The following is an 18845-nucleotide window of genomic DNA, read 5'->3' as shown; positions in this document are numbered from 1 at the left end:
GCCTTGTACGTAGCTGATCCAGGTTCAGTCCCTGGCAGCCCGTATGGTCCTTGAACCCTGCCTGAAGTGATCCCAAAGCAAAGAGCCAGGAATAAGTCCTGAGTACCTCCAGGAGTGTCTCCCCCAAACAACAACAAAATTTTGCCTTTTGGAGTAATTAGTATTGAATGATGACAAACACTTGATCTTGGATTACAAAACAGCTTACTGAGCAGGGGGTTGGGGCGTGAAGAAGAGAAGAGGAGATGGACTAGAAGTAACACAAACAGTGGTGGAGAGTCTTGGGCACTTTGGTGGTGGCGAGGTGCGTTGACTTTTTTTAGGGGGAGGGGGATATCACATCTGGCAATGCTCAGGACTTTCATTTTTATGCTCAGGATCACTCCTGGTACTATGGGGACCATAGAGGGTTCTGGAGATTTAATCTGGCTTGGTTGTGAGCAAGGGAAGAACTGCCCTACCAACTCTACTCTCTCTGGCCCTGACTGTAACATCCTTAAGAGATGTTTTGTATGATATTGGGGGAATAATGTTTCACTTAATAGCTATAATATTGCTTCACTGTATCACTGTCATCTTGTTTAACTTCTTCATTTGTCCCTGTCCCGTGCTAGTGTAGCCAGATGATGTCTGCTGGCTCCAGGAACAGGAAGAGCACGTTGTTGTTACTGTTTTTGGCATATCAAATACCTAATTTTTCCTTTTTTTGGCATAATGTTGCTTATACAAATATAAAAATCCCAGGAATTAAAAAAAATTCCTCATCTAAAGTAAATTTGCTCTCAGTCTCACCATCATTTTCTCAAGTTTAAAATTGATTTGAGTCGCGGGGGTGGAGGGGAGCTATTATTTTGGGTCATAGCTGGGCTGTGCTCAGGATGTACTTCTATCTCTGCTCAGGATTTAGGGGCTCAGGGGACCATTTTGGGGCCTGAGTTTTGAATCTGGTCTGAGGTTTGCAAGGCAAGTGCCTCATTTGCAATACCATTTCTTTTTTGGGCCCATTATTGATTTATTTTACCCTTTCTTATGCATAGTCCCTAAGTCATAATGTTTTTTAAGTTCATTTCTTTTTATTTCCATTACCATACTTTGTTCTCTTAACCTTAAGCCTAAAACTGTTGCAATGGTTTTTCTTGTTTATTTCATTCTATCTGGTATGCCATCACAGACTAATCTTTCCAAGTTGTCATTTTGTACCCATCATGGCTGCTGCTAGAAATCATTGTCTTTTGTTCCTCAGAGGTTGAATCCTAAACTCACTAGCTTGGCATTGAAAACCTTCAATGGTCAGCTCCTTGCCACCTTTCCAATTTTATCTTTTAGCTATTATCATCCCCCATCATGGCTGCTGCTAGAAATCATTGTCTTTTGTTCCTCAGAGGTTGAATCCTAAACTCACTAGCTTGGCATTGAAAACCTTCAATGGTCAGCTCCTTGCCACCTTTCCAATTTTATCTTTTAGCTATTATCATCCCAAACCTTTTTGGTCCAACCAAACTTTCTAATAGATGTTCTTCAAATTTCTGCCCTTTTGCCTTGACTCTTGCTGTTTTCTTGCCTGGATTTCCTTTGGTCCCTTCTCTTCTTCCTGATTAGTCCCTAGCGTATGCCGGGCTCTTCCTTCAGTGCCCACCACTTCCTCTTGAGAGCTCTCATGACCACTTAAAGTCTGTTTATTCTTGCTTCTGTATTCCTATAATACTGATTGACTGTAACAATTGCTTCTAATGATGTTGCCACAGTTAATGATCATATACTTTATAAGTAAGTGGTTAATTTGCTTGAAGTCAGGAGTTTTTACAGCACATCTCAATGTGTTTTTGAGATGCAAAATCAGTAAGCTTAGTGAAGATAGATACAAAATACCCTTTTCAGATATTGAAAGATTGTAAACCTTGCTATACTTTCCAGGTAAATACACTCATGGTTTTCAGGAGAGATCTGAACCAGTATGGATGAATCAAGTTTTAACACTAAAAAACAAAAACAAAAAAAAAAACATACAACCACTTGCGCCCCTCCCCCCAACAATCTGTGCGTTTAATTTGCATTCAAAGGTATTTATTCTGTTTAGATTCTCTAGGGAACCAAAATTTTGAGTTGAAGGTCCGTGCAATTCAGAGATTATTGTACACGGTAAATGGCACCATAGCCACTTCCAAAATTTGTCAGAATGTAATGAGAAAAAAATTTCTTGGTTTATGGTACTAACCCAGGGATTAGGGTTAACAAAGAACAAATTTATTAGTTTGAGGATAATTTTATTTTGTAGTACTTTTCCTATTTAGAAATCTTTAGGATATAGTTTTTGTTTTAATGGGAATTAAAACCATATAAATCTGAGTTACTATGAAATGTCAAGTTTTTGTTTAATTCCTTTTTTTTTTTTTTTTTAGCGCCAGCAGAAACTTCAGAAGGAACGCCTCATGAATGACTTCTCTGCAGCCTTAAACAATTTCCAGGCTGTGCAGAGAAAGGTATCTGAAAAGGAAAAAGAGAGTATTGCCAGAGCAAGAGCAGGATCTCGCCTTTCTGTAAGTTTCTTCCCGAAAGAAAACCTTTGCAATTTCAAGATGGTTTTTGCCAGGTTTCCCCCTCCAGTCCCCCTGCCCCCCCTTTGACCATTAACCTTTGTTTACTATGCCCCCAATAATAAACATAGACATTAACTGCTGTAGAAGAGCCAAGATGGTATAAACTATGTTAAAAAAAAAAAGTGAAATATGAACTTGGAATGTGGCTTAGAGGTAGAGCACATGCCTTGCGTGTTTGAGGTTCTGGATTCAGTCATGGCTGGGGCGGGGAGGAGAGGGTAGAGCAGGAGGAGATATCTTAAAGGGCTGGAACAGTACATTGGTTGCATGCTGGAAGCCCAAATTTAATCCACACCTCTACATGGTCCCCCAAGTACTGCTGTGGGTGGCCACAGGAACTTTCCTACTTGACATGGTAGTGTGAATTAGGAAAATCTCTGGGAGATTTGTATTTTCAGAACACATGCATGCCTTGTCACCCAGCAGTTCTATGCTACGTAAGACTGTATAAGTGTGTCTCAACATATACAAGAATGTTTATTGAAGTGTTTATAGTAGACAAAAATCAGAAATGCTCAAATATCCATCAGATAGAAAAGATAGGGTTGATACTATGACTCAGTAATATAAAGTCATGCTTTTATTTGCATGAGACTTTCGTTCTATCCTCAGCACTGCCAATAAAATGAAAGAAGAGAGAAAATACATTTAACTATATACTACAGTATTACATACTATGATATTCTGCAAAGGAAGTGAATAAACCTATTTCATTTAGCCATCAGACACGAACCGTTTATAATCCAAAGTGGTCTCATCAAAACACGAAAGAAATCAACAGCATAATTCCCATTCAAATAAAGTTCAAAATTTATTTAAAAGGATATATATCGTTTTTTGTTTATTTATTTGGGGCCATGCTCAGTGGTGCTTAGATCTTATTCCTGGCTCTGCATTCAAGAGTCACTCCTGTCAGTTCTTGGGGGGCCATATATGATCTCGGGGATTGAACCCAGATTGGCCACATGCGAGGCAAACTCCCTACCCACTAAACTATCTGTCTGGCTCCTGCATCTCACTATTTTAAAAGTACCAAAAAAGGGCTGGGGATGTAACTCAGCAGAAGAGCACTTACCTTGCACGTGTGAGATTCTGGGTTCAATTCCCAGAACCTCGAAAATAAATAAACTCAATAAAACTACCAAGAATGACCTAGGAGTTCCTCCAAGCGCTGAGCTAGGAGTAGCCTCTGTGAATTGCCAGATATGACTCCCAAACAAAAATAAATCATTAAAAAAAGCCCAAAAAATGGATTCTAACATTGTCAGAATAATATTTACTGTAAAGAAGAAGGGCTTGTATAGACCAGGGCACATAGCAATGCTTTAGGACACTGGCAGTGTTTTGTTTCTTAATTGGGATAAAAAGTTAAAGACACAATGCACTTGTGTTGCATGCTCGAGGCCCAGATAGGATCCCCAGCATCTGAGCACTGAGCCAGGAGTAGCCTTTAGGCCATACTCTGCTGGGTATGGCCAAAAAAACCCAAAAACAAAACTTGTTCTGAGTGGGTGAAATTTTGAAATTGTCTTCATTTTGTTCCTTTTTTTTGGGGTGGGGGATGAGAGTTTATGCTACACACAGTGGTATTCAGGAGTTACCCCCATTGTGCTTGGTGTTCACCTCTGGCAGTACTCAAGATGACTGTTTAGTACCCTGGGGACCAGGCCTGTTGTGTGCTCTTTGTGTGTGTTCTCTTCGGCCCTCTGTTGCTCCTTCAAAATTACCACTTTCATAAAAGGGGGTAGGGCTCGGGAGATGGTTCAAAGGGCTGGATCACATGCCTGTCGTGTGGGAGCCCCAGATTGAATTCCCAGTAGCGTATTAATCCCCAAGGTGGTCACCTCACTTTATCACCCTTCCCCAGCACCAAGATTGTGGACCAAATTCAGAAGAACCAAAATTAAGTAGAAATGGAATTTTTTTTTTTAGCTTGTTTTGGGGCCAGGGGTTACTCCTGGCTCTGCACTCAGGATCCTCTCCTGGCATGCTCAGGGGACCATATGGGACACAGAATTAAACCCAGGTCAGCCGAAATACAAGGCAAATGCCTTCCCATTGTAATATCTCTGGCCCCAAGAGATTATTCTTCTTAACAGGGTTAAAAAAAAATTCCTTAGGGACTGGAGCGATTGCACAGTGGGTAGGGCATTTGCCTTGTAAGTGGCTGAACTGCGTTCGATTCCCAGCATCCCATCCCACGTGGTCCCCTGAGCACTGCCCAGAATGACCCCTGTGTTGCCAGTGTGACCCAAAAAGAGAAAAAAAAACTCCTCCTTTCTCTACTTTCAAAAATAAAACTCACTTCCAGCAGAGCTGTTGTGAAGTGCTATCCAGGAGTGACTCCCAACACTTCTGCCCAGTGGTACAGGCCCAACAGTTTGGTGCTCAGGCCCAGCAGCGCTATGGGACCACCAAGGGAACACCCAATGGCGTTGGGAGTGGGGGAGAGGAATGTGATAGAGATTGAACTCAGGACCTTGTCTACCATTTGCGATATCTCCTTGGCCTCTTTTTGTTTCTTCAAGTTTTTACTTTCTTCCCTTCTTTTAGTTACTATATCCAGGGGTTTGCACAGTTGTGTGTCTGGAGATTCCAATGACAGCACCTCTGGAATTACATTCAATGATGTAGGGAAGTGTTGGGTATCAAATGCTCAGTCTCATGCCTGCAAGTCAGGAGTTGGACCATTAACCCTGGGCCTCTCTTACTTTGTTTTTAAATTAAATAGAGCCAGAGTTATCATACAGTATAGAGTGTAGTATTACATACTGTACTATCTCACTGACCTTTCAAGCTTTGTAATACTAGGTTATCATCATTATTTTATCCTCTCCTACCTGGGCCTCCAGGAACAGTCCATATGCTGGGTTCTCGTCGCATGCTGGAGTACAGATGTGCTTTCAAGTACTTCCTAGACATTTCCTAGTTGTATCATCTTCCAGATACTGTTGGAGGCCGACGGTGTGGTCCAGTGGTAGAATACATGCCTTACATATATGAAACCATTGGTTTGTTTTTCAGCACTGCAAAAACTGAATAAAATGTAAAAACAAGATATCTGTACCAGATCCTATGGTCGCCAAGAAAAACTATTGTTTCGTGTGTGTGTGTGTGTGTGTGTGTGTGTGTGTGTGTGTGTGTGTGTCTGTGTCTGTGTGTCTGTTTGTCTGTCTGTCTGTGAGAGATATTTCTGGATAACAGCAACATTAATACCAGCTGTTTTCTAGGCGGAGGAGAGGCAAAGAGAAGAGCAGCTCGTCTCATTTGACAGGTAAAGAAATCACTCAGAAAATCTGGTGGAGAGTTGAGAATGGAATTCTGTCCTTTATATTCAAGTTTCTGTTTTAAAAATTGAAAAGCATAAAGGAAAAATATCGGGATGCCTAGGTTCAGAAATATAGCCCACTAAATAAAGTTTAAAAACCAGAACTCTTCTGAGATCTGTGAATTACGAGAGGAATAATTTCAAGGTGAATAAATATTCCAAACACATCAGGGATGTAGTTAAGCAGTAGAGCATGTGCCTTACATGTGTGAGGCCCTGGATTCAATCCCCAGGACAGAGAGAAAAAGCTCCAAGAAACCTCAGATATCTGTCTGTGTGTTGTGGGGAATACTTAACTCAGGAAAAATAAGTACAAACCCAGAAATCACAGAATAGGAACTCTATATCAGTTAGAGTTCTTAGATATCAGTTTGCTTCAACATCTCTAAAATGAAGCTCATTCTTACTAGGTACATTAAACAAAAGAAGCAAACAATTTATATCTAGAGACATATCCTTTTTTAACTTCTCCAAACTGAATTAACTTATCCCACAGAAGTGTAGTAATATCAGAGAGAGTCTAAAGGGCTAAGTGCATGTTCTGCATACAAGAGCCCTTGGTTCCATACCCAGCACTGCATGGTTCCTTGAGCACCGCCAGGAACAACCTCTTTTGAGGACCACTGAGCTGGGAGCAGCCCCCAGTACTGCTGAGTGTGGCTCAAAGAGCATTAAAAAAAAAAAAAAAAGCAAGTCTGAGAGACACTTCAGGAATTAAGGCTCTTGCCTTAATTCCCAACTCCACTGGTTCAAATCCCTGGCACCACATATGATCCTCCGAGCACTGCCTGGGATCACTGAGCACAGAGCCAGCAATAGCCCAACCCCTCCCCACAAAAAAGGAAAAAGATGTGTGCACAGTATTCAGAATTTAAAATGTTTTATCATAGATATGTGTTTATTTCCCCACTCCCTGACAGACTCTACCATACAGTTATTTATTTCAGTCTATCTACAGTGATTTACAATGATGTTAATGTTTTGGGTTTTTGGGTGTTTTGTTTTGTTTTGAGGCCACATCCAGCAGTGCTCAGGAGTTACTCCTGGCTCTGTGCTCAGGAATCACTCTTTGCAGGCACAGGGAACCATATGGGGTGCATGAATCAAACCCAGGTTGGCCTTGTGCAAGGCACTGTAGACTGATTGCTGCAGTAGTTAATGTTTTAAGAATTCAGTGCTGCTACAGCACACCGACCACCAGAGCTTATTTAATTTTGTATGTCTATCACACGGAGAAAAAATTTTAAATGTTGTGGAGATGATATATGATTTATGTTGGACAAATGCTTAATACTGTTGATTTTAAAGCACTAATGTATAGTATAATATGTAGTGTGCTTTTCTTCTAAATGTGGCACCTTTAACGAAGAGTTACAACACTTTATTAGCCTTTGCTTTGGTTTTCTGCTAAGAGACATTTAACTCAAAGCACAACCTCAGCAGTGCTCTTGAAAACCAAGTTATGCAATTTTGTTGGGACTGATGGATGAAACGCTGATTCTCCTGCTGGTCCTCCACCCACTTAACTCCCAAGATGCCACACAGCATATGCTTGCATGTACCTTGAAAGAAAGTTCCAGAGTACTTCACCCACTTCGGATTTCTGTGCTCTTTCCTTTTCTAGCAGGTGCTGGCAAGATTGCGGAGTGTCCCCTAGAAGGAAAAGCCGAGGAGTCTCATCCCTCACAGTCTTGCTTCATCTCGTTTTTCCTATGGAAGCAGACATTGTTTTCTTGAGAATGAAATTAATTGATAGTGGTCTTATTACTATTGCCTCTTGATATGAAGACTGTGGCCCTGAGGGACTTTGTATTGATATCAAAGGAGTTGGGAAGGGCTTTGGGTGGACTCTGCAGGCTGCAGGGTAGAGCTGTGCCTTGTGCACACCCTGAGGAGGAGAAATCAACTGCTGTGCTTTCTCTCCATGCAGCCATGAGGACTGGAACCAGATGCAGAGCCAGGAGGATGAAGTGGCCATCACTGAGCAGGATCTGGAACTTATTAAAGAGAGGGAAACAGCAATTCGGCAGCTGGAGGTGAGAGCTACATCATATTTTTTGACTCAGTGTATTTGCACTCTAATTCATCTGGATTTTCTCTCACTGACTCTGGAAAAGCATGAAGCAATTCTTTCCTGTGATTTGCCAGTTATGTCCCAGTGTAATCATGGTGAATTTGACTTGTTAGGATATTGATTGTGGTGTAAATAATATCCAAATCTTTTCCTGTATTGCCATGTTTTATATGGCCTTCATGGAGAATTCAAGGAACACGGATTGCTCATTAGGCTGTCTTACCACTTTAGGTAGGGTAACTCTGTAAGATGACATGAAGGGCAAAAATACATGCCTTCATGAGCGAGGCCTGGATTTGACCCCTGGCACCACATGGTCCCCTAAGAACCAGACCAGACATTGCCTTAAGACTAAAAAACTATAAAACAAGACTGTCTCGGCAGATAGCCATTAGGCACATGGAAAAATGTTTGCCATCACTCATTAGAGAAATCCAAATCAAGACAACAGTGAGATACCATTTCACACCAGTGAAAATGGCACATGTCAAACATATTAGGAACAATCTGTTGGTAGGGATGTGGTGTAAAAGGAACTCTCTTCCACTGCTGGTGGGAATGTTGTCTTGTACAACCCCTGGGAAAACAGTATGGAGAGTGCTTAGGAAACGTAGAACTGCACTGCTTTGTGACCCAACATTTCCACTTTTGGGTATCTACCCTCAAGACAAAAACACTCAAGGAGCAATAGTACAGTGGGTAGAGTGTTTGCCTTGCATGCAACTGACCCAGGTTTGATTCCCGGCATCCCAAATGATTCCCCCGAGCACTGCCAGGAGTAATTCCTGAATGCAGAACCAGGAGTAACCCCTGAACATCACCAGGTGTGGCCCAAAAAAGCAAAAACAAACAAAAAACTCAAAGAACATAAGCACATTATTATTCATTGCTGCACTCAGTACAGTAGCTAAGATATGGAATCAACTTAGATATCCAATGACAAATGAATGGTGTTTGAAGTTGTGGTATATATACAGTAGAATACTTTGAAGCTTCAAGGAATGATGAAATTATGCAAGACTGTTTAACTCCAGCAGCATATATACCAAAATTGAAATGATACAGAAGAGAATGGCCTCTGCAAGGAAAGCATGCAATTTCATTAAGCCATCCTGTCGTCTTGTTTTTGTCTTTTGTTGTAGGGCCACAACTGGCAAAGCTCAGGAGTCTGTGCTGTGCTTAGAATCAAATAAAAGCATGTGATGTGGGGATCAAACGCTGGGCCTCCTCTGTGTAAAACATCACGCAGCCCATGATCTCTCTGGCCCACCATTCCATCTTTAAAAAAATTTGTTAAAGTGACAGGTTTTTTTTCAATATTTTTCTTTATTGAGGTACTATAATTTATAAACTTATTCACAGCACCCAACTTTACAATCAGCCATGATCAAATTCCATGTGTACAGTTTTCCCGACCTCAGATCTCAACCCCATCACACCAGTGTTAGAGATCACTCCCACCTGGGCTCTGGGTGTCTTATCACTCTGGCTCCATAAAGTGACAGATTTTTTAATGTGATTTTATCATAGTTTTAAAAAAGAAGTATAAGACTTTATCTCTAAACCTCAATGCCAACTTCAAGGTTAGATGGACTTAAGTAGCCCAGTAGAAAGGCAGGCTGGAAGACTTTCTCTTATTTTTGTGTATCCCAAAATGTAATCCCAAATTGTAGCTAGTACTTCAGTGAAACAGTCTTTAAGATATGGGTTGGGGAAGAGGTCTCTGGACTTCTTTTGTTTTGTTTTTGGGCAACACCCGGCAATGCCCAGGAGTTACTTCTGACTCTGCACTCAGGGATTACTTCTGGCAGGGCTCTGGGGACTGTATAGAGGCCCAGGATCAGACATGGGTCGGCCATGTGCAAGGTAGACACCCTACCCACTATACTATTGCTCAGACCTCTTAATTTGTCTAATATTTCTAAAAGTCTGAACATTCATTGTTCACATTTTATGTTTCAATTTTGGGAATCACACCCAGTGATGCTGGGGGGCTACTCTTGGCTCATTGCTCAGGGAATGTTTTTAGTGGTGTTCAGAGGACCATATGCAGTTCCAGGGTCAAACTTGGATTTTCTGTATGTAAAGCAGGTGCTCCAACCCACTGGACTACCTCTGTCCTCCATTGTCAACATTTTCAAGGGAGGGTCTTAAGATTACTCGAGACTGTGGAGGATCAAGTTCTCTTTCATCAAGACTGGGAGTCCTGTATAATTGACAGACTCCAGGAGTCACCCTGCATATGGTTAGAATTCAGTAAAAAATTGATTATCATTTGTTTTGTAGAAAGCATGATTTATAAGACTTAAAAATAGGTTACATTAATAACTAAAACTTTGGGTAAGCGGAGAAAATGTTCTTTGAGCTATTACTAAATGTCACTTGTTTCTTGTGTTCCTTAGGCTGACATTTTGGATGTCAATCAGATATTTAAAGATTTGGCCATGATGATCCATGATCAGGGTGATCTCATTGGTATGTATCATTGATACCTTTAACCTCAGGGTGAGTTGATAGTATTTTTAAGCAAAAATGTTAGTAAAATATATTTTAGGGATTTAGTAATGAATGATATTTAAAAAATACTAGTTGTATTTTCTGAGGAACTGCCTTACAATGACCAATGTATTTGGTCAGAAAGTACATTTGTTAAAGTTTTTTGTGTTTTTTGTTTGGTTTTTTTGTTTGGGGGTCACACCTGGAATCGCTCAGGGTTTATTCCTGGGTCTGCACTCAGGGATTATTCCTGGCAGAGGTCGGAGGACCATGATACTGGGGAAAGTGAGCCTGCAAGGGTAAACACCCTATCCAGTGTACTCTCTTCCCAGCCCCAACAATTTTTTGAATGAAAGGCTTAAGTTAAAATGAGGCCTCTCTGACTATTCAGCTGACTGATTTTTTTCAATAGCTTCCTGGTAAGTTTTCGGCTACTTAAGCCAGCTGATAGCTTCCCAAGTTTTTTGTGATTGTTGCTTGTTTATTTCTATGGGGGCCACACCTGGCAATGATTAGGTGTTACTCCTGGCTCTGCACTTAGAAGCTCACTCCTGGCTGTGCTCTGGGGACTGACAGTATGAGATGTCCTGGATCAGACCCTGGTTAGCTGTGTGCCTGGCAAGCACCCTACCTGCTATTCTATCTCTCTGGCCCAATTTATCTCCAGAAATTTATACAGTTATGGGATTAGCGACTCTTAAAGCATTTTATTTGGAAATAATTTTGTTTTTTGTTTTTGTTTTTTCTCTTTTTTTTTTTTTTTACAGCTTTTTGGGTCACACCCAGCAATGCTCAGGGGTTACTCCTGGCTCTACACTTAGGAATTACTCCTGGTGGTTTTCGGGGGACCATATGGGATGGCCATGTGCAAGGCAAATGCCCTAGCTGCTGTACTATCACTCTAGCCCCATTGGTTCATATTTTAATTTTTTTGTTTTTTTTGTTTTTGGGTCACACCTGGCAATGCACAGGGATTACTCCTGGCTCTGCACTCAGGAATCACTCCTGGCGATGCTTGGGGGACCATATAGGATACTGGGAATTGAACCCAGGTCGACCGCATGCAAGGCAAACGCACTACCTGCTGTGCTATTGCTCCAGCCCCTGGTTCATATTTTAAACTTTTTTTATTGATTGAGGTTCTGTGACTTACAATATTCTTAATGATAGTTTCTTCTGTACATAATTCCAACACCATACCTATCACCAGTACACATCTCCCTCCCTTCAGGACCCCAGTGCTTCCCTTTAAGCTCCCCCTGCACATGGGCCTGAGAAACAGTATAGTGGGTAGGGTGCTTTCCTTGTACACGGCCAACTGCATATGGTCCCACAATCCAGGAGAAATTCCTGAGTGCAAAGCCTGAAGTAAGCTCTGAGCAATGCCAGATGCACCCCTCCCACAAAAGAAAAAATACAGAAAAATAGCTTCTTGGTATGTTTTCGGCTACTTAGAGCAAGCTGACAGCTTCCCAGGTTTTTTGTACTTTTTGGGGGAGTCACTCCCGGCGTTGCACAGGGGTTACTCCTGGCTCACGCACTCAGGAATTACCCCTGTCAGTGCTCGGGGTGACCATATGGGATGCTGAGAATCGAACCCGGGTCGGCCTCGTGCAAGGCAAACACTCTACCCGCTGTTCCATCGATCCAACCCCTTCCCAGGTTTTTGTTGTTGTTGTTGTTGCTTGTTTGTTTGGGGCCACAGTTCCCACACACAAATTCAGTTGTGTTGATCCCATTGTGTTGCCTTTCACCCTTTGTTGCTACCCCACTGTGTATCTTTAAAGCCTAATATGAGAGATCATTCTGTCTCTATCCCTTTCCTTCTGAATGACTTTCACCTAGTACGAGATCCTCGATTTCTATCCAAGTTGTGGCAGAGTTGCCTGATTTTGTTCTTTCTCAGAGTGGCATAGTATTTCATTGTGTGTGTGTATATATATATTTGGAGGCCATACCTGGTGGTGCTCAGTGGCTACTCCCAGATCTGTGGTGGAGGGGGTGTTAGTCACTCCTAGCCTTGGAAGATCAAATCTGGGCTTCCTATATGTGCTCAGTCCATTGAGCTAGCTCTTTGGCTCCATTTGGCTTATTTTTGCTCTCACTTTATATATGTAAATATATAATTCACATGTATATATGTATATATCTATTTTTTTTCCTGCTCTGTCTGTGTTTTGCATACTTCATAACCTTTTGACTGCGAGGAGGCACTCCCAGCATTGCTTGGGGAATCCTGTATTCAAACTCAGGCCTCCTATATGCAAAGCTAGTTGGTGTTCCAGCCTTTTGAACTGTCTTACTTGGCCCCTGAGCATGGCTTTAATTAATTACTTAATTCCTGAGCATGGCCCAGGAGCAACCCCACCCCCACTCCACAGAGATCTAGGAGTAGCCTCTGAAAACCTTTCATAAACTCTTGGTAACCTATTCTCTTTATTTCTAGAGAATAGGGCTAACTTAAAGCATTAGTAACATTGGATTTCATACCTGGATTTCATACCTGCTGGTGGTGAAACCAGAACCCATAACTTCCCAAATGAGCTCCATTAGCAGTGTTGAACTAAATGTGGCAAAACATCCACTGTCCTGTTTTTGCAGATAGCATAGAAGCCAACGTTGAAAGCTCAGAAGTGCATGTAGAAAGAGCCACTGACCAGTTACAGCGAGCTGCATACTACCAGGTAAAAGCTATTACCACATAAAGTCACTGTGCTGCACTTCATGGGCCATCAGACCACACTGGTACACTGAAAACATCTGTAGACTTTTGCTTAAGTTTAAGCTGGAGGCACATCTTTGTAATTGCTGTCCCAGTTCTCTGTTTATTTTCCTTTATAGCAAGATCTGCAAAAAGGTATCTGATCTTAATCAGTTTACATCAAAGCTTAGCTACAAAGCTGATGGTTAAGTCTATATCCTAAACAGTTGAGATTTGTTTCAGTTAGGATGATAATACATACAAAATAGGACCTTAATGTTGACTGTTACCACACAGTGGGATATATAATCAACTCCAATTGCTATTTTTGAATAAATAGAGGTTTATCATTTGGGGTTACATATATATGACTAGAGGTTCATTGTTCTACTTTCTATAAAGTGACACTATTCTGTGTTAGTTGAACCTTTGGTGGTGTTATTCTGAGTGTTAGTTGAACTTTCAGTTTTGTTATTCTGACCTGGGTCTTTATCTCAGCATACACATATTATGAAAGAGCTAATTCTTAATTGCCTCTTGGTGGTATTCATACTTTTTAGGAATATATAACATGTTAACCATCTTCCAATTTTTAGGGTAACTGTAATTTCTTAAAGACTGAAAATGTTCTTTTAAAAATTTGTACATGATAGCACTGTTTACTTTTAAAAATAGTGATAAATTAATAAAGAGAAAGTGAGTAATATATGTGTGTGTATATATATAACATGTATATATATAAATATATATATATGCCCACTCACTGATAACAGGAATTGAAAGAGCTTTATGAGAAAACTATTATAAAAACTTATTTGTAACAGGGGTCAGAGTCATAGTATAGTAGAGTAGGGTGTATGCCTTGCATGTGGCTGACCAGGGTTTGATCCCGGCATCCCATATGGTTCCCTGAGCCCACCAAGAGTAATTCTTGAGTGCAGAGCCAGGAATAATGCCTGAGCACTGCCAGGTGTGGCCCAAAAAACAAAAAATATTAAGTGAGAAAAATACTAAAAAGGACACTCACAGTTATATCATATAACATTAAAAATGTCAGCCTTTTTATCTATTTTCTTTCTGCTTGCCTGTATTTTTTACAACAAGCATAAGTTTATTATATGCATAAAAGCTTTATTTAAATTCACATGTACAAATATTGGAAACCTGGAATTGGAGTTTGCACTACTGCCTAATGTGGAGAATCTGTTGTGATTTTGGGATGGGAACAATCTGCATAGTCCTTCATAGGTGGAGTTAATTTTGAATTGCAGGGAGAAATATATATGAAGCCCTCTTGAAGTTGTAGGTATAAAATTATACTAGTTTCATATGTGTCCTGTTTACATATTTCTCTTCTCAGAAAAAGTCCCGCAAGAAGATCTGTATCCTGGTGCTTGTCCTGTCATTGGCGGTTGCAATCCTGGCACTTATTTTGTGGCTAGTTAATAAATGAAGTGATTTCCTCAGAGCCTTCTCCTGCTAAGCTGTTTTTATGGGCAAGTGCAGATTGGAGCCTTGCCAGAACAAACTGATCACAAGAAGAGAGCATACTCCAGAACGTCCTGTAATAATTTAGTTAGAAACTAACTACTAACTAGTCCTTGGAATTAGTGATCTATGGAGACAGTATTTATCAATTTATGTATACATTTTATTGATTTCGCTAATTAGGAATTTATGTGAATTTTGCTTTCTCTGGTATCCTAATTGCCCTTCATCCCAAGTGTTTGCTAAAAATTCCATTGTAGATATTGTTTTGACAGGTGACACTCCAGTCTTTGTATTACTGTCTTTATGTGTACACAGATTAACCTTACTAGCAACTGAAATAAGACTTACCTACTGGCATCAACCATATTGGAGACTGTCAGAAAATTGTGTAATAACTCAGCAGTTTTTAATATTTAACATTTGGATTTTAATTTCTAAGAAACCTATCTTGTAACTGCTTTAAAACATTTTGCAGTGTATTTGACTGGAAAGTAAAATAATGCACATGTGATCCAGATTAATTCCAGAAGTATCTATTTAAAATGGTCAGTTGTTGGGGGTACCTGTTAATCTGGGTTTAAAGTTTACTTTATCGTTTGCTAGTGCCATCCACAGCAGTTCGTCCATATACACTAAACCATCTTTTTACTTTTTGAAGAGTTCATTTAACACTACTATATTCTGTGGATGTCTGTCTCCCACCTATCAATATAGAAAGGGAGAATTAGATGAAGCATGCTTTTGGAAAGCAAATAGGAATTGCTTGGAATGACTTGCTTTTTTTGTTGTTGTTTTTCACTTGTGGTTCTACATTCCTGGTGAATGAAGAATGTTGCTGTCAGAGACTGCGCCCCACTCTGTAAGGATTGCTGGGAAGTTGATGGCAGAAAAATTCCAAAAACCACACTAAGTTGGTGTAAAATTTAATATCTGTGGACCTGGTGATCAAGCAGAGAGCAGGTTCATTTTTTTGTAAATACTGGTTTGGAATAGTGATGTTAGACCTATCCTAATTTATGAACAAGAGATTAATCTCTTCATGCATAGTTTTAGACAAAATGTTTCAATAAAATATTGCTGTCTTGCAGTATAAATGTTGTCCACTTCCCTTTTCACAGGTCTAGAACAACTAAATGGAATGTAAATTTGTTAGGAGGTCACTTAAATGCAAATTGGACCAAAAATTTCAGTTCAGTCTTAGTAAATTAGAGGATTTAACTACCCTGGATATATTTTTTTCTACTTCTTCCTTTAACGTTTATCTTCTTGTACTAAACTAATGTGAACAATAGGGCAGAAGGGTTCCAATGCTCAAATTTCTGGCACCATTCTACCTACTTAATATAAATAAACATTTTAAAGGCTTTTGTAGTAAGTTTGTATCGGTTAATATTCAAATGCAGTAGTTATTAGGTACTGTAATAAATGTCCTGAGAAAAATTGAAACCACAAGAGGACTGGAGATGAGGGGAGGATTAGTTTGGGATGGAATAGGTGCTGCTGCACACTTTTCCTTGAAAAACAGGTTGGAGTGATTCCAGTATTACTGTTTTATTTTTTGGTTGGGGGGCGCATACCCAGCAGTCCTCAAAGGCTATTCCTGGCGTTTGCTCAGGTATCATTCCTGGTAGTTTCAAGGGGCTATATGGGGTGCCAGGGATTGAGTCTGGGTTGTCTCACATGTCCTGTACACTCTCTGGTCCTTTTGGGTGTTACTCTTGCCCACACAGAGTTGATTACTTGGTTCTAAGATCACTGCCCCTTTTGCTCCAAATTACAACTGTATTTGGGTATATCATTTGCATTACTCTTGAAACAAAAATGTCTTGAGAGAAATGACTCCAGTTTGGGTAAAGCGAATAATTTACCCAATAATAATTTACAATTCTATTCTACAGTACTTCGTGATCCAGTGGTAATAGTGACCATGGGTGGCAAATGTGAACCAGAATTTGAGTGGCCTGGGAATTGTGGTAGTTGCCAAGAGGTTCTGCTAGATGGACCTAATTAATCTGTTCACAGAATCTTCCTGGATCTTTGCTTTGTTCATCCCTGGGAAAACTGTGGCCCTAGGACAGTGGTTATTACTTATGACTTCACATTAGCTGCTTAAAACATATGAAAGCCTTCACATCCCTGAAAACTCTGGCCCTTTGAAAAGGGTTTTGTGTTTTGGTGGTTTTTTTCAGTATAACACGTTTTATTTGGAAGTTTTGAGGAACGGGTCAGGAGGAGAATAATATGCTCAAGAGAGAAAATGGGCATCTCCAGAGTGAAGAGAGAGCCCCAGTATATACCCCAGCATTAGAAATGAAAGTATAAAAGTACACATCTCAAGAGGGGACATGACATGTGGGCAGCATATGCATGCACTGAAAAGTTTTTATTCCAAATTCCTGAGCCTTTCTTTTAGACCAAATGAGGAGCTCATTTTAATACTTTACCAAAATGAAGTTAGACTGACAATGTAACACTTAATTTAAAAAAATAAAGTTGAAATAATAGAAGTTTTAATGACACATGATGGTATCTCAGTACCCGAAATTTTACTGAAGCTTGAAGCATGAAGAAATGAGAAATGATGTAGAGTCCTTTTTAAAGAACCATCTTTGGATCTGATACTCTCCAACTTTGGGGGGTTTTGTTTTTGGTTGACATCTGGTGATATTCAGCGGTTACTTCTGGCTCTGCATTCAGAAATCACTCCTGGCGGTGCTCGGACCGTGTGGGATGCTGGGGATTAAACCTAGGTCTTTTGTATCTAAGGCAAGCAACTTAGCTCCTATACGATCTCTCCAGCCCCAATTTTCCAACTTCTGTAAAAAGAAATTTCAGATTCACATATACGATATTTATAATTGAAGATTTTAAGAGCTAGTATTCTTCAGAGGAATTGTTCTGTGTGTTCTGCAACTTACTATGCTAGAAGTTTGTTGTTTGCTGTCAGGGTTGGGAGACTACTCCCAGCTCTGTTCTGGGATCTCTTATTAGCAAGGATTAGAGAATAATACAGTGCTCAGGATCAAACCAGGGTCTGCCATATGCAAAACAAGTGCCTGCAGCCCTGCACTCTCTCTCCAGCCTCACTGTGCTGTTACGGTTTTGTCCGGATTTGGGAAACCACACCTGACTGTGCGCACAGCTTACTCCTGTCAGGGCTCAGGAGACCATGCAGTGCTAGGGAATAAAACCCAGGTTGGCTATATACAAGACAAGCACCTTACCCACTTTATTATCTCTCCAGCTCCTATGCTACATGTTTTATATTTGCATTTATTATAACCAAAACACTAGATGAATATTTTTGGTTTTGGGAGGTCACAGACAACTGTGCCCAGGGCTTGCTCCTGGCTCTGTGCTCAGGGATCACTCCTGGCGGGCTCAGGTGACTATATGGGGTGCTGGGCATCAAATTGGGGTTGGCTATGTACAAGGCAAGCACCCTACAACTGTGCTGTTGCTCCAGCCCCTCATCTTACTATTTTTTATAGGAGTTAACACTGTTAGTACTAGGGAGACTATGAACTCAGGGCCTTGAATATACGAGGCTTTTATTACTTGACCCGTATTCCTGACTGAGAGATCTATTTTTTTCTTTTTAAAAAAATTTGTTTTAGGGGCCGGAGCGATAGCACAGCGGGTAGGGCGTTTGCTTTGCCTTGCACGCGGCTGACCTGGGTTCAATCCCCGGCATCCCATATGGTCCCCCAAGCACCGCCAGGAGTAATTCCTGAGTGCAGAGCCAGGAGTAACCCCTGAGCGTTGCTGGGTGTGACCCAAAAAGCAAAAAAAAAAAAAAATTTATTTTAAGCACCATGGTTTACAATACTGTTAATGATAGTAATTCATGCATAACACATTCCAGCACTACATCCTCAAATGTATTTTTCTTGTCCCCTTTTTATGGATTAGGAAACTGAGTCATAGTAACCTGCTCATAGGCACATAATTTAGGAATGAATGGAACCAAGATTTAATCAAGCACTCATATTTCAACTAATATCACAGCCCACCTCTTTCATGAAGCTTTCTCTAAATATATGGGATAGTGATTTCTACCCAAATGTTTCCCCCACTTTAAAAAAAATTTATAAAGTTCACAATAATTCCTTACATTTAATATTCAAACACCAATCTCACCACCATTGCACCTTCCCC

The 18845-nt window shown here is 40.5% G+C and overlaps 1 protein-coding gene across 1 annotated transcript in view; it reads left to right on the top strand.

The window, feature by feature from the left end:
* Nucleotides 1-16058, top strand: part of STX12 (syntaxin 12) — a 42828-nt gene extending 26770 nt beyond the window's left edge. Inside the window, exons 4-9 of the mRNA XM_004603501.2 lie at nt 2400-2537; nt 5828-5871; nt 7856-7961; nt 10402-10474; nt 13097-13179; nt 14557-16058. Coding sequence (XP_004603558.1) covers nt 2400-2537; nt 5828-5871; nt 7856-7961; nt 10402-10474; nt 13097-13179; nt 14557-14649 — 537 coding nt within the window. The 3' untranslated portion in view covers nt 14650-16058. The remainder of the gene's footprint in view (nt 1-2399; nt 2538-5827; nt 5872-7855; nt 7962-10401; nt 10475-13096; nt 13180-14556) is intronic.
* Nucleotides 16059-18845: the final 2787 nt, after the last annotated feature.

The sequence above is a fragment of the Sorex araneus genome, chromosome 5 (assembly GCF_027595985.1).
Source record: "Sorex araneus isolate mSorAra2 chromosome 5, mSorAra2.pri, whole genome shotgun sequence".
NCBI classification, from domain to species: domain Eukaryota; kingdom Metazoa; phylum Chordata; class Mammalia; order Eulipotyphla; family Soricidae; genus Sorex; species Sorex araneus.
Note: the sequence above shows the minus strand (reverse complement) of the source record. Positions and strands in the feature narration are given on the sequence as shown.